Source organism: Anabrus simplex, chromosome X, assembly GCF_040414725.1.
Source record: "Anabrus simplex isolate iqAnaSimp1 chromosome X, ASM4041472v1, whole genome shotgun sequence".
NCBI lineage: Eukaryota > Metazoa > Arthropoda > Insecta > Orthoptera > Tettigoniidae > Anabrus > Anabrus simplex.
Window position 1 is genome coordinate 164083180 of NC_090279.1, and position 15475 is coordinate 164098654.

Sequence of the window (15475 nt, forward strand, 5' to 3'; positions counted from 1 at the left end):
TTCCAACTCTTGTGTGAATCTCTCCCAACATTTTTTTTTTCTTTTCCTCATTTACCACATTTTTATACTTACTTTGAATTTCCTGATACTTAATCTTACTTTCTTCTTTCCTATCTCTATTCCATTCTTGCTATGCTTTCTTCTTTTGTTTGGTAACCTCATTCACCTTTTCATCCCCCCAAGGTGTCTCTTCTTCCTTTGCTCTCACCAAAGTTCTGCTACAAATGTTCTCTGCACAGCTTCCCTTTCTTCTTCTACACTTCTTATTTTTGATATAGGGATGTGCTACTTTAATTCCTCCTGAAATTTCTTCTGAGTTCTTTTATCTTTTAATTTCCACACCTAATGAGTCCCAAATTTTCTACATACATTTCTTATCAGCCCTCAAGGAGCTTGTCTCTATTTTCTAGCTTCATCAGGATGGCAGGCATCAACACTCATTGAGCAGCCATTTTGACAGGTGTGATCATTGTTTTAAGACGAAGTAGCCTACAACTAGGCAGTCATCCTCTATTAAGACTAATCAGAAGGGAAAATGGAAGGGAGCCGACACTTCGAAAAATTTGGAAGCATTGCTTGCAATTCACCGTTCTCGTGCATCTCTTTCACTATATCGAGACCACCGATAAGTTCTCCATTTATGTGCAACTGAGGATACATGGGCCAGTTAGCTCCTGTGGATCAGTGGTAGAGTGTTGGCCTCCGGATCCCAAGATAGCGGGTTCAAACCTGGCAGAGGTCGTAGGATTTTTGAAGGGCGGAAAGAAGTCCATTTGACACACCATGTCGTACAATGTTGGCATGTAAAAGATCTCTGGTGACACATTTGGTGTTTACCCAACAAAATTCATTAAATCTCAGCCATAGACACCCAAGAGAGTTTTGGTTTACTCAGTCTGCCATCTAGTGGGCCTAGAGTAAAACGAAACGTTGAAATTGATGAGGAGTGTCAAACTGAAATGTCTGCACACGATAGCTGAGGCCATATGATTATTATTACTTCAAAAAATGAAGGTATCAGCCAAAGGAAAGCAAGGAACATGAACGGAATGAAAATAAAAGACTCCCTAGGCACCGAATGCTCTAATATTGCAAGAGTCGGAAAAGAACAAGAGTTGACCAAGGGATATTGGATAGATAGATGTAAATGAGGAGCCTGGCACAAGTCAGTGGAAGAAATGCCAGGACTCAGCTAACACCTCATGCTCCCAAGTTCCTAGCCCCTGGGGCCTCTTTTAGTCACCTCTTACGACAGCCAGGAACTACTGTGGGTGTTATGCTACTGCCCCCATGTACAGAGGGAAGAGGTCTAACACTTTTGAAGAATGAAGATATCTGCAAAAGATAGAGAAGGGCCACAAAGGGGTTGGAAAAATACAAAAATAAAAACTCCCATGGCCTTTTAAATTTATTACCGTTGGGGTCAGAAGAATACAAGAGTCGACCAACGAAAGTCGGATAAGAAAGATGAATGTAAGGTGAGTGATATCCTGGCCATGTATTGTATCATAGTTGGCAAACCCCTGGGTAGGGACTTCACATGTCTTAAGAGTTAAGGGAAGCTGCGTCATTTTATTCAATCTGCAACATCAAGTATAGTATGTTAATGGACTTGCGTGTATTGGTGAACAACACTATGGTATGTCCTGTACTCGTAATGTGCCAAGTCAGCCTGAGAACCAACCTGTTTTGTTGTGGTCTCTGTATTTGAATAAATGTTGAAAAGCTTGGGCTGGGAAGACTTGGGAGAAAGGAGACAAGCTGCTCGATTAAGTGATATGTTCCAAGCTGTCAGTGGAGAGATGGCGTGGGAGGACATCAGTAGACGAATAAGTTTGAGTGGTGTCTTAAAAAGTAAGAAAGATCACAATACGAAGATAAAGTTGGAATTCAAGAGGACAAATTGGGGCAAATATTCGTTTATAGGAAGGGGAGTTAGGGATTGGAATAACTTACCAAGGGAGATGTTCAATAAATTTCCAATTTCTTTGCGATCATTTAAGAAAAGGCTAGGAAAACAACAGATAGGAAATCTGCCACCTGGGTGACTGCCCTAAATGCAGATCAGTAGTGATTGATTTTAGTCACTGTTTTTTTAATGTTAGCAAGACAAACATTCTGTCTGCTGGGAACAATCGTCAGTCGTAATGGCTCTAGCAGTCCAGAAATTTGCCAAATTTTAATATTAGGCAGAGCAGCATTTAGAGGCCTACATAAGAACATCATGTATTTTGACTGGTCTCTGCACACCAAGATAAGAATGGTTATGACATTAGTCTTTCTCATAGCTACATATGGTTGTGAAAGCTGGACCATAAAACAGTCAGATAGAAAACACATTGATGCGCTTAAGCTATGGTGTTTTACATATACCTTGGATGGCCAAGATAACAAACAGATGGTTAATCCAGATATGTTTCATAAGGCATTTATTACAAGGTTACAGATGGACATATTACGAGATGAGAGAGAGAGAGAGAGAGAGATTTATTAAAGAAATAAATCATCTGTCCTCCAATGAAGGTGACCATTTGGATCCGGAATACAGTTTCAGTTCAATGAAGTTTAAAAATATCAAGAAAAGAAAATTTAATCATTGATGCTGCTATCTTCTTCTGATTGCTATGAAAAAATTATTATGCTTGGAAAAGTGGAAGGAACTCAGAGACGCAGGTGTCTAGCACTTAGAGATTATTTATTATTATTATTATTATTATTATTATTATTATTATTATTATTATTATTATTATTATTATTAATTTTTTACAATTTGCTTCATGTTGCACTGACACAGATACCAGTAGGTCTCACGGCAAAAATGGGATAACAAACTGTAGCATTTGTAATAATAATAATAATAATAATAATAATAATAATAATAATAATAATAATAATAATAATAATAATAATACGCCATGTCCGCATTGCGAAAACTTTTAACTTATAGGCATACAAACGACAACTTTGGAAGGATTGTGGAAATGTGGAAGGAACCCTACTAGGTCAAGAGATCGTATCTCGTTGTGGGGAAAGGGAAACACACGGCAACTACCCTTAAGCTAAAATGTATTTAAAACCTAAAGTACATGAAACAGAAAATGTGGCCAGCAAACAGTGTAAGAAAAAAAAAACTTACGTACCCTGAAGTAAAATACATATTCACATACAATAGAAGACTACAGCTCTTCAGATAGTGGCTAATACAAAATTTAACACAGAAATTGTCTCAGAATTACTGGAGGCTAACTGAAAGAATGTTAAATTTACGTAGGTTACAAATTTAGAACAAATAAGAGTTGCCTCCGAAAACACAAATGCTGCTACGACTGTCCATCGAGGCATAGTCATTGAAAAACATAAAACTGGTGAATGAGGAAGTGTAGAGAAAAACTCTGTTACACAAAAACGAATTACATTACCACCAAAAGTTACATAAGATTAGAAAAGGCCGAAACACAAAATCAATTAAATGAAGTGAAAAGCAATAACATAGTGCTTACCTAGGGAGACCAGTAAACCCTAGAAGGCTGGAGTCCCAAGGCATGAGATTTTTAGGCTGATGATGCTCTCATTATGGGTGAAACATGTCCCTATATCTAATATGTTAAGAACTATTTCTTAAATTTTAACAAAAAACTCTTATGTATTGAATAGGTGGAATTTTATAATCTAGCATTATTATTTGAATTTCAGTGGTATGTTCCGAGCTGTAGCGGAGAGATAGCGTGGAATGACATTAGTAGACGAACAAGTATGAGTGGCGTCTTTAAAAGTAGGATAGGTCACAATATGAAGATAAAATTGGAATTCAAGAGGACAAATTGGGGCAAATATTCATTTATAGGAAGGAGAGTTAGGGATTGGAATAACTTACCAAGGGAGATGTTCAATAAATTTCCAAATTCTTTGAAATCTTTTAAGAAAAGGCTAGGAAAACAAGAGATAGGGAATCTGCCACCTGGGCGAATGCCGTAACTGCAGATCAGGACTGGCTGACTGACTGATTGACTGACTGACTGACTGACTGACTGACTGACTGACTGACTGACTGACTGACTGACTGACTGACTGACTGACTGACTGATGTTCCAATATCCAATAGGATAGCAGACTGGTGGATAACCTTAATTAAATGTAAATCATGAATTCTACTTGTTGAAGGTCAGATTTTCCACGGATTGTGTGGATTAACTCTCAGTTATCATTTGGATCAATGGTGCCAGATTTTCAGGTTTTACACTCGTTTTCTGGGTTTTTTTGCTGTCCATGAATTTTACACTACATTTTATCGTGTACCGACCTCCCCAGGGGCTCGAACCGGCGGATTGTCAGATGAACGGCAGCCAGGATTTGCAGCCGAGATTCAATCTCAAGGTGTCGAAGGAAATAAACTAGTATTAGAGTAATAACCAGTAATACGGGACACCTTGTAAGGTCAGAGCATTGTATATTAATTATACTGAGACTCTAATAATTGGAAAGAAGAAGGAACATTTCAGTGAAGTTTCAAGTAGTAGAAAGCCTTAGTCAGGCGGAGAACTTGCGAAATGCGCTTGCGAAAACATGTTGACAACAACGGAAGTTTGCTTGTTTGTTATTGACAAGCAGAGTCGGTTCGAGAGCAGGCGGCTCGCCGACAAAAGGGACAAAGCCAGTACAGTTGCACTCTAGTAGAGACAAGGAAATAAGAGTGCAAAGTAAGACAGAGACAGTAGTGCTCAGAGGGCAGCTCCTACTGTGACAGTTAGTTCCGAATGGTAGTTGAGGGCGCCACCTACAAGCTGAGCAGATAGGTGACGCCCATGGACCCAACCCCTAAGGTAGTGGGAAGGGATCTCGACCTTTGCTTCAAGGAGAGCAGATATAACCATAAGCCAAGATGGCGCGACGCGCTCTCTCTCGACCTGTAATTTGTACTCTCAAGACCAGGCTCTTTTGAGCAGTTAATCGTGTCAGTAAAATTGTACATAAGTGCCGCAGGGAAAAATTCGGACTTAGTATATAGCCGTAGGGTAGGCGCGTGAAACAAGCTCTCATCAGATCGGAATATTCAAACATGTAAATATATTGTATATAGTAGACATAGTCGTCCTGGATAATAAAGGACAGTGAAGCTAATACATCTTTCATTTCGGGAGTTGCGGGACAGAGTTCGCACCCACAATTACCTCCCTACTTTATCGCTTGGCAGGACAGGTAATACGCTAACTCCAACGGCCTGGTGACCAACCAACTAGAACGTCTCACAGGACAGGTAGGTCACGACAGTTTTCATTCTTTGAAAGACAATAATGAACCATGTCAAGAAAACTTTACCACTCACGTTTTGCATTGTGACTGCGCTAAAAGATGTTGTGAAATTTTTAAGTGACTTTTCCAGCCAATCTAATTAATAAATTATCATGATTTACATTTAATAAATATTTGAGTAAGCACATTTTTACTCCTCATTTGAAGTAGTTATGCTCTCCTCTGAACCCTATCATTTGGTCGATGAAGTGAGAGAAAAAATACTTGCAACGACCCCAAGACCCAAGAGTACGATATTGCTCTACTGAAGCATCCGAGGCAGATGACCGATGATGGAACGGTAAGTTCAAGGGTTCAATATGAATATTAAAAGTAATTGTAAGTTGGTTAGCACATTTGAGATACTGTATGTTGTTGTATTAGAAAGTTTGGGAGATAGGATTCTTCAGGATTTGGACAGAATATTTTAAGGCAGTCACTGCAATTTCTTTTATTAATGGCTGATTGAGGTTAAATAATTTCCAGAACTGGATGAAAAGAGAGGAATGTTTCCTCTAACACCAACCATTAATCCTAATTATTCGATATCATCCAACTGGTATTGCTGTTGAAAGAATGGGATAGTTGGTTCATATCTTGTTTTCTTTTCCTCATGTACCTCATTAGGTTCTGTTTCAGATGTCTTGAATCTGATCGTCAGATCTATTATAAAGCCCTTTGGTGATCTTTGACGGCTATCATGTTGACGCAAGTGCGATAAACAGTTATAACTTGCAAACAATATTCTCTCACTCCTGAGTAACTAATGCAGATATCAAGCTTGAATAATAATAATAATAATAATAATAATAATAATAATAATAATAATAATAATAATAATAATAATAATAATAATAATAATAATAATAAATAATTATAACAATTATTATATATATATATATAATTTGCTGGGGCCATCAAGGACCACGTTAAGTCTTGTTGCATTTGACACTGAACTTGGCCTTCTTTAGAGCCCAAATTTCCCTCATTCTTTGTGAGTGGGCCTGCTTACGCTCCTCTGTCCAAGGGGCACCGTGTCTTCTCTTCGGTTGCTCGTCTCGGTTTAGCCCGTTCGTCAATATTTTCTTGCGGAAGAGATCTCTGTTAAAGGCGTCTTCAGCTGAGATATGTAGCATTTGCAGGTCTTCTTTGGTATTTCTAAACCAGGGAATTGTGGTTTTGGGGTTTGAATCAAAAAAAGTGAAAGATTTCTTTAGTTAACTTTCTTCTGTCCATTCTTTTCAGATGACCGTAAAATCGTGCCTGTCTTTTTCTGATTGTGTCGGTAATTTTCTCTATTTTGCTGTAGACTTCCTTGTTGGATCTCTTTTGATGGATTCCATTTCTGTACTTTGATCCCAAGATTACTCTCTCAATTTTGCGTTCTCTTTTCTCCAGTTCTTCAAGGAGTCCTTTGTTGGCATTTAGAGACAGGGTTTCGGCTGCATATAGAACTATTGGCTTCAGAACTGTTTCATAGTGACGTATCTTGGTGTTTTGGGAAAGGCATTTTTTGTTGTATATTGTGCGGGATGTTTGGTAGGCTATTTCCAGTTTGCGTACTCGCTCCTGAAGTGCTTTTTGTCCAGTCCATTTTTCATGATGATCTCACCCAGGTATTTGAATTTGTCTACTCGGATGATGTCACCGTATTTTGTATGGAGTTTTGGTAGAGCCTCTTTGATGTTAGTCATTACTTCTGTTTTCTCAAACGATATCTGCAAACCAGTTTGTTCGGCAATTTCCTTTAAAATTTCAACTTGAGCTCTAGTGGTTTCTATGTCGGTTGAGAGAACAGCAATATCATCGGCAAATGCTAAGCAGTCTGTTGCGATCCCCTTGTATTTGGTTCCTATTCTCAATGGACTGTAGTTGGTTTCCTGTAATCTCACCCGCCAGGTTCTGATGATCTTTTCAAGAACACAGTTGAAGAGTATCGGGGATAGCCCATCACCTTGTCGGACTCCTGTTTTGATGTCAAAGGAATGCGAGAGACATCCGTGGAACTTCACCTTGGATTTTGTATCGGTCAGGGTGGCTCTAATTAATGCCAGCAGTTTCAAATCAACTCCAAATTCATTATGTTTAGCAGGACTTCCCAGTCAATGGAGTCGTACGCTTTCTTAAAGTCCACATAGACAGACACATACTGCTTAACCTTAGTGTACAATATCTGATGATCATTTTGAGATTTTGGATCTGTTCAGCTGTTGAGCGACCTTTTCTGAACCCTCCTTGGTATTCACCTATTTGATGTTCGACTTGTGCTTCCAAACGCTCCAGGATGGCAAGTGATAGAATTTTGTAAGTCACGGGTAGCAAAGATATTCCTCTGTAGTTGTTGATGTTCTTCATGCTGCCTTTTTTGTGTAATGGATGGATCAAAGCAATTTTCCAATCTTCGGGTAGGGTCTCCTTGTTCCAAATTTCTTCTATTTTCTTTTGCAAGATATCAAGTGATTCTTCTGGGGCATATTTCCATAGTTCTGCTACTACTGAGTCTTCCCCCGGCGCTTTGTTATTTTTGAGACGGGCAATGTGGCGCTTGATTTCATCTCTGTCGAGTGGTCTGGAATCTGGGTACCTGAGTAAGGGTTCCTTGGTCTCAATGGCGCTTTGCGGTTTAGAGCAATTAAGTAAATTCTTGAAGTAATCTGCCAGAATGCTGCAATTTTCTTCATTTGACGTCGCCAGTGTGCCGTCCGTTCGCTCAAAGCATAGAGATGGTGGTTTATAGCCAGTGAGTTTGCGTTTGAAGGCTCTGTAATACTCTCTGCTTTCATTCTTCCTAACGTTTTGTTCTATCTTTTCAATGAGAGATTTTTCGTATTTACGTTTCTCAGTTCTGAACACCCTAGCAGCTTGGGCACGTTGGATTTTGTAGGTTTCCCAATCATTTTCTGATTTCGTAGAGTTGTACTGTTTCCACGCATTGAGTCTTTCTTGGAGGACTGATTCGCAGGTACCATTCCACCAGGCATGCTTTTTGCTTCTTTTGATTTCTGCAACGTCTTTGGCGGCCTCAACAAGGAGAATTTTGGCATTGTTAAAGTCACAGTCATTTGGTCTAGCCTTCTCCTGGAACTCCTCGACCCTTTGCCGAAGTTTATCATTGTCGAAGCGTGTGATCTGTTTGGTTGTCTTCCTTGTGTTTGCAGGAATTGGTTTGAATTTGATAAGAGACATATAATGATCTGAGGCCACATTGATGCCTTTCTTTACCTTGACATTCATAATCTCAGGGCTGTTTCTCCTGGAGATTGCAACATGATCAATTTGGAACTCTCCGAGAACTTGGACGGGAGAACGCCAAGTCATTTGCTTTCTGGGTAGGTGGCGAAAGTGGGTCGACATGACCTGCAGGTTGTGATTTTCGCAAATGGTCACCAGTCTTTTGCCGTTGGGATTGGTTCTTTTGTGAGCAGGGTAATTTCCTATAACTTTCTTGTACTTCTGCTCACGACCTAGTTGGGCATTGAAGTCACCCAAAAGAAGCTTGACATGGTGTTTGGGGATTTTGTTCAATTTTTCATCCAGTAGGTCCCAGAAATTATCAACTTCGTCTGGATCAGACTTGTTCTTATCGTTTGTAGGAGCATGTGCGTTAACTAGGGCGTAGGTTTTGTTCGCGCATTTAATTGTGAGTATAGACAATCTGTCATTCACAGGTTCGAAATTTGCAACCGATTTAAGGATCTTGGTTCTAACAGCAAACGCGGTTCCAAGCATCACAGCTCCATTGAGGATTCCTCTTTGCGCTTTGCTCTTGAAAAATCGGTAGCCTTCAGATTAAAAAATCTCTTCATCTGGGTACCTTGTTTCCTGTAGGGCCACTATGGATATCTGATTTTCGTGAAGAGCTTTGGTGAGGGTTTTCAGCTTGCCAGTTTGTGTAAGTGAATTTATGTTGAAAGTTGCTAGAAAGGTTTTACATTTTGGCCTGAGTTTTTGACTCTTCGGGGTACACCGAGACGCTCCGACTCGTCTCTTGCATGATGTCTAGTCTCCCCCAGAATCCAAACGAGACTTGTGCGCCGTGGCGTTCACGACGAGGGATTTATCCGAAGATTTACCCCCTGGGGTATGTTTCTTGAAATGTTGTGCCATCATGCTTTTTGACTTGACTTTAATTTGGACGGGTAACCATCCTTTTACAACTAGGGTTGTTACCCCTAGAGGTTGCCTCAAGATGTTTTCTGGCTTCTGGTCATTTACCAGTCTTCGCCGTAACCCTGGCAAGGGACCAGTTTTTTTTTCACGGTGGTATTTTATTTCCCTACTACCCTTTGACTCTGCTGGCGGCAGAGCCAGCGAGCTTCCCCAATTCCAATGGGACGCACCCGATGGAGGTAACCGGTAAATCCCCACATGGGACAATTATTATTATTATTATTATTATTATTATTATTGCGCCACGCGTACATGCGATATGATCGCGTTTTGAGATTATGTCATGAATCGGGCACTGTATATAAACATTTATATCAGTTCAGTTAATGTAAATACCTGGAAATTAATATTATAATTTATTCTTACCTGTATATATAAATTGTAATCCGTAATTGTGAAACACACTGTAACTTCCAGAATGGTTTAGGTAGATGAGAATGATTGAGAATATTCTGTACACTATTTCTATGTATTAGGCACTCTGGAATATTCAAGAAGGTAGTTTTTTGAAAGGGAACTTTCTAGACACCTGGCCAGGCACATATATAAGGGGATGATCTTGAAGGTAAAAGTTAGTTATTGTTTGGAAGTTATTGGTTGACGAATTATGGTATAGCAAGGAATATACTTGTGACTTGGTGATAGGCGGTAAACGCAGTCTCCATATTGAAGTGACATGGTTGTACGCAGTCAACTGTTTTATTTGTGTTCCAAGGTTGTAACCTCTATGTGCTGTGTTATTCACTTGTTTTTAATAATGGCAGCTTTGTTGTTATCCTTGAAGTGAAGTGTTTGTTGTTATACTGTAATTCAAGTTGTATGTGTGTTAATTTGTGAATATTGGTAAATAAAAATAATTGTACCAACTGACAGCATCTTTTGTGTGTCTTTGTAGATAATATGATGATGTCATTTCGACGGGTGCTGTTGTGATAAAGAGACCGTGAATCTCCTCGAAGACTGTAAAGCCTGAGTCCCTTAATGCTTGAACAATGACATTATATTTTATGGTGCCTAGTAATTCGTAGAGCTTCTCCATGTGAGCAGTAACCGAGGATGTGAACAAGTGTTTCTACCTCGTTGTGGCAGCACCGACAACGGTTAGTGTCCATGGTATACGTGTAACTTATCGTCATATGTTAAATAATAAATCCCAGCTCTTTTGCATGATCTGTCACAGAATGAAAATGGATTCCACTGTTGACCTTAAAAATTATATGTACAGTATCAAAACATTAAAAAAAAAGTACTGTAAATCTGTCAACAATTAGCAGAGCTACATTAGGATAATCATGTTCCAGTGAAGACTGCCCAGTTACCTCCACCAACCTGAAAGGTTAAATAAAAATGTCACAGTCTTGTTGTTTACCTTGTTAGCTCACCACCAAACTCCTTGCGAACACAATTGAACAGTCCAAGAATTCCACTCAGAGGCTCTCCTTGTGCAACTAAAACAACTCTCTGTGGTGGTTTGATATCTCTGAGTGCTGTCTGTAGTGTTGGAAGCCACAATAGGTTCTTCTCTGTTATATTTATAACAACAGGGGAAACCATTTCTGGCTTCTTCTGAAATTATATTAAAAAAATAAACGAATGCAAAGGCATTAGTACAGTTGCTCAAAGGAAAAAAATAAGTCCCTGGTATTGAACAAGAAAGAGTTTTATGTGGTATGTTGGTACCTTCTGTTCCTGTGTGTTTCCCATGATTAATGTACTATGTACAGTTGTAGAAAATGAGTTCTAACAAGGAAATAAATCAGTTCCAGACCATGTCGATATACGAAGGTCGATCAAATATAAACAGGATTTTTGTTCCTGAACATCAGCAGTTGGTAGGATGGGCCCCGCGCTTGTTCTATGCTTAGGCAGGACTGTTAGGAGTGGGGAGAGCATGCTGTTAGATATTTCCTGCCGTTTCATCAGTAACGCTCACGATGTCGGAGCAACAGGTGCACCCCTCCACTGCGCAACGCCTAATTATGAAATCTCTAGCTCGTGAAGGAGTTACAGCAGCAGAAATTTGCCAGAGATTGACTGCACAGCTCGGTGATCAAACATTGTCAAGGACGCATGTGTTTGCCTGGCATAAAAATTTCAAGGAAGGACGAGAACGTGTGGACCAGCATTACAGATAAAAACATTTGTACGGTTTAAGACATTATTGCTGATTGATTTTTTACATGAGTGACGCACAGTCAATGCTGCTTACTAATGGGAGCTGTTGAACAAGGCGAGGGTTGCATACCGCAGCAAAAGATAAGAGCAACCGATTCCACAATGTGCGGCCCCATACTGCAGTTCTGTCTCCAAGCTGCAGGAAATACACTGGACTACACTTGATCATCCTCTTACAGCCCGGACTTATCACCCTACAAATTCATTTGTTCGAACCGCTTAAAGAAGCTCTAGGACAGCAACGATTTGAAGATGACAAAAGTGTGGAAGAAATCGTGCGCAACTGGCTGGTGACACAACCCTGTTCTTTTTACGATGAGGGCATCAAAAAGCTGTCCATATGCTGGGACAAATCCATTTCCAAAGCAGGAAACTATGTGGAAAAATAAATTGTAATTGCCTTGTGTTTTTCAATAAATTAATTTAAATAAAAAATAAAATCCTGTTCATATTTGATCCCCCCTCGTAACATACTTTCTTCTTCTTCTATGTGTGAGGAATGTGTCCTAAAAGTATTACACTCCGTATAACAATTGAATGCATGCTAAACAAATAATATTTTAGGATATGTTACAGAAGCTAAGTGATTATTGTTCTGAACAATCAGATTTTTTGTAGACTCAGCAATCAAACCCTAGTTGACTGGGTAGGGAGCTAGCTTGTTAGCCTATAACCCATAGTGGATGGATGTATGCAACTCTCTTAACACATTGAGGTCATACACACTTTCATACATTTTAACACTTTGAAGACGAGTGACGTGTGCCGTACGTCGATAGTAATGTTTCGAGGAGAACGAGTGACGTACGCCGTACAGCGCTAAGTTTTAGTGCTTATATATCCGCTTTAACGTAATACAAATGTTAGCAGAGTGCTGGAACACATTCCGCAGTGCTTGTAGTTCATAAAAAAAAAAAATTAAAAAAATATTAAAAAAAGGTGGCAGCAAGTCATCGGAACCTAATTCTAATATGTTTCGAGGAGAACAAGCGACGTACGCCGCACAACACTGAGTTCTAGTGCTTATACATCCACTTCAATGTATTACAAATGTTAGCAGAGTGCTGGAACACATTCCGCAGTGCTTGTAGTTCATTAAAAAAATACCAGGTAGCAGCAAATCACCGGAACCTAATTCTATTATGATACTAAGTTGGTACGGTCCCGTGCGGCCAACGACTAGAGCCAATTTCCACAATTAATATAATTTCTTCATGATTAGTATGTATGTTGTGTTTCAAAATGTATCATGGTGTGTGTGAATACATAACTTTTCATGTTTTTAATATACCCTACATTGTGAATTTTTTTAAAAAAAGTCAAAAGTAGAAAAAGATATGTATGCGTAGCTCAAACATCGCTGAATCCAAAACAGGTTTGAGGCTATAAGTGAGGTTATCAGTTATTTTTGTATAGAATTGTGAAAATGTACCAAATGCTCAGTCCACAATGTAAGATCTAACTTCACCTGCTCAGTCTTCAATGTGTTAATCCACTGGACTGGTTATTTCTCGGATTTTTAAATTATGGTAATTTTTTATATCACTATGTTTGAGTTCATACTTTCTACTTCATATCTGTATAAACTGTAATGCATTTGATAGATCTCTTACTTTGGAAATAGTGGATTGAAGTTACTAGATTTAAGTTCAATACGAGGACGGTTTGAAAAGTTCTTGGAATCATCGCTAAATGTCAGTGCTAGAGCAACGAGGTTCCCGCGCAATAATCACACATCCTTTGTGAGTGAACACGTGGCGCGTCATTGCTCTAGCTGCAGGAGTGTGGTAGTGACGACTCTTTGTTGTTGTTCCCGCGTAGTGATTTGTGACAATGGAAAAACTGAGATTCCAGCAGTGATTAAATACTTTGTAAAGAAAGGTATGAAAGCAAAGGAAATTCATGCCGACTTTCAGAACACACTGGCGGATTCTGCTCCTTCATTTTCAACTGTTGCCAATGGACCAGCGAGTTTAAATTTGGTCAGGAGAGCTTAGATGATGATCCGCGTAGTGGATGGCCCAAAAGTGTTATGACCCCAGAATTTATCGCAAAAGTGCATAAAATGGTCATGAAGGATCGTCGACTGAAAGTGCGGGAGATTGCTGAAGCTGTAGTGATGTTTATGAATGGGTATATTATATTTTAACTGAAGAATTGGGTATGAAAAAATTATCCGCAAGATGGGTGCCGCGGCTCTTGACATTGGACAATAAACGCACCAGATTGGAAATGTCCGAACAAAGTCTGGCCCGTTTTCAGTGCAACCAACAAGATTTTTTGTGCCGGTTTGTGACTACAGATGAAACTTGTGTCCCCTACTGTACCCCAGAGACAAAACAGCAGTCAAAGCAGTGGAAACATGCTGATTCACCACCACCAAAAAAGCAAAGGCAGTGCATTCGGCCGGAAAGGTCATGGCCTCAGTTTTCTGGGATGCAAAAGGCATTCTGCTGATAGATTATCTTCCTACTGGCCAAACAATTACGGGGCAATACTATGCAAACCTCCTAGACCAACTACAGGAAAAGATACGTGAAACAAGGCCTGGTTTGGCAAGGAAAATGTTCATCTTTCATCAGGACAACGCTCTGCTGCACACAAGTGTTATTGCCATGGCAAAACTTCATGAACTGGGGTACGAATTGTTGCCACATCCACCTTATTCACCTGATTTGGCACCATCAGACTTTCATCTATTCCCCAAGCTGAAAATTTTCCTTGGTGGACGGAGATTTTCTACAAGGGAAGAACTGACAGCCGAATTGGAGAGGTATTTTGCAGGCCTGGAGGAATCTCATTTTCGAGATGGGATCAAGGCATTGGAACATCGCTGGACCAAATGCATTAGTCTACAGGGAGATTATGTTGAAAAATAAAAACAGTTCCACCGAGGTAAGATACTTAATTCTAGTACATTCTGAGAACTTTTCAAACCACCTTCATATATAACCTTAATAAAATATGGTTGATTTTGAGTTTATTTGGTTTTTAGGCCAATCATAATTGTTTGTACTAGAGATAAATCTACGTAATAATTAGTACAAAATTATTATGTGTGATCCATTAGGTCTGTTCAGTTGGTATAAATCACTGTTGTTCAGTCTAGGTTCACGCTTGGCTGCCATTACATGCACACTGCTGTTGAGTCGACGCGGCTCTGACACAATTTTAAAGGGAGAATATTATGTGTAGAGCTGTAGTTTGCTGCCATCTATATTTTTTTCTAGAACTATATGAACCAAATTTTATACCCCCCAGTGTTGATCAACACACATAGCGCGTTTGTTTTTTAGTAACAACAATGAAAACCAGAGAACCTACGCCATGCGGGATTAGTCTTCTGCAATAAATGACACAGCCTGTATGGCCTTTGACCTCAATGTGTTAAATACCCTCTAGTTGTAAAAGGAGCATTTCTTGTTACTAACCTGTTTCAGAAGCAAAAACCTCTCCTTCCCTACTATTCTGTTGACGACTACGTGTAGATTCTGTTCGATGGCGCGCAGGTCCACGGAGTGCCTCTCTCTTGCAAGGATACATCCATCATCTGCTAATGTTTCAATGGCATTTCTCAAGGCTTTGGAATCCTGAATGATATCTGTTCCCACCACTAACAAGGCACTATGATCAGCTGGAAACTTCTGCTGAGACAGAACTTGCACTCCTGGATCAAGATTGGACAGTTGATTGCTTTCTTTCTCAGCAAGAACTATAACTTCTGCCTGGAAATGATAGAAATGACATGAATATAATGTTCTGGTACTGGTACAACAGAAAATTGTATTAGTGTCACCAATGACCTTAAATGACCCTTGAACCATCTTCACCACAAAAATTA

General features: G+C 39.5%; 1 protein-coding gene across 1 annotated transcript in view; it reads right to left on the minus strand.

Moving 5' to 3' along the window:
* The window catches only part of LOC136886745 (fatty acid synthase), a 367163-nt gene that overhangs the window by 132309 nt on the left and 219379 nt on the right, over positions 1–15475 (minus strand). Inside the window, exons 19-20 of the mRNA XM_067159549.2 lie at positions 15066–15359; positions 10829–11025 (exon numbers count right to left, since the gene is read on the minus strand). Of these exons, the coding sequence (XP_067015650.2) occupies positions 10829–11025; positions 15066–15359 (491 nt within the window). The remainder of the gene's footprint in view (positions 1–10828; positions 11026–15065; positions 15360–15475) is intronic.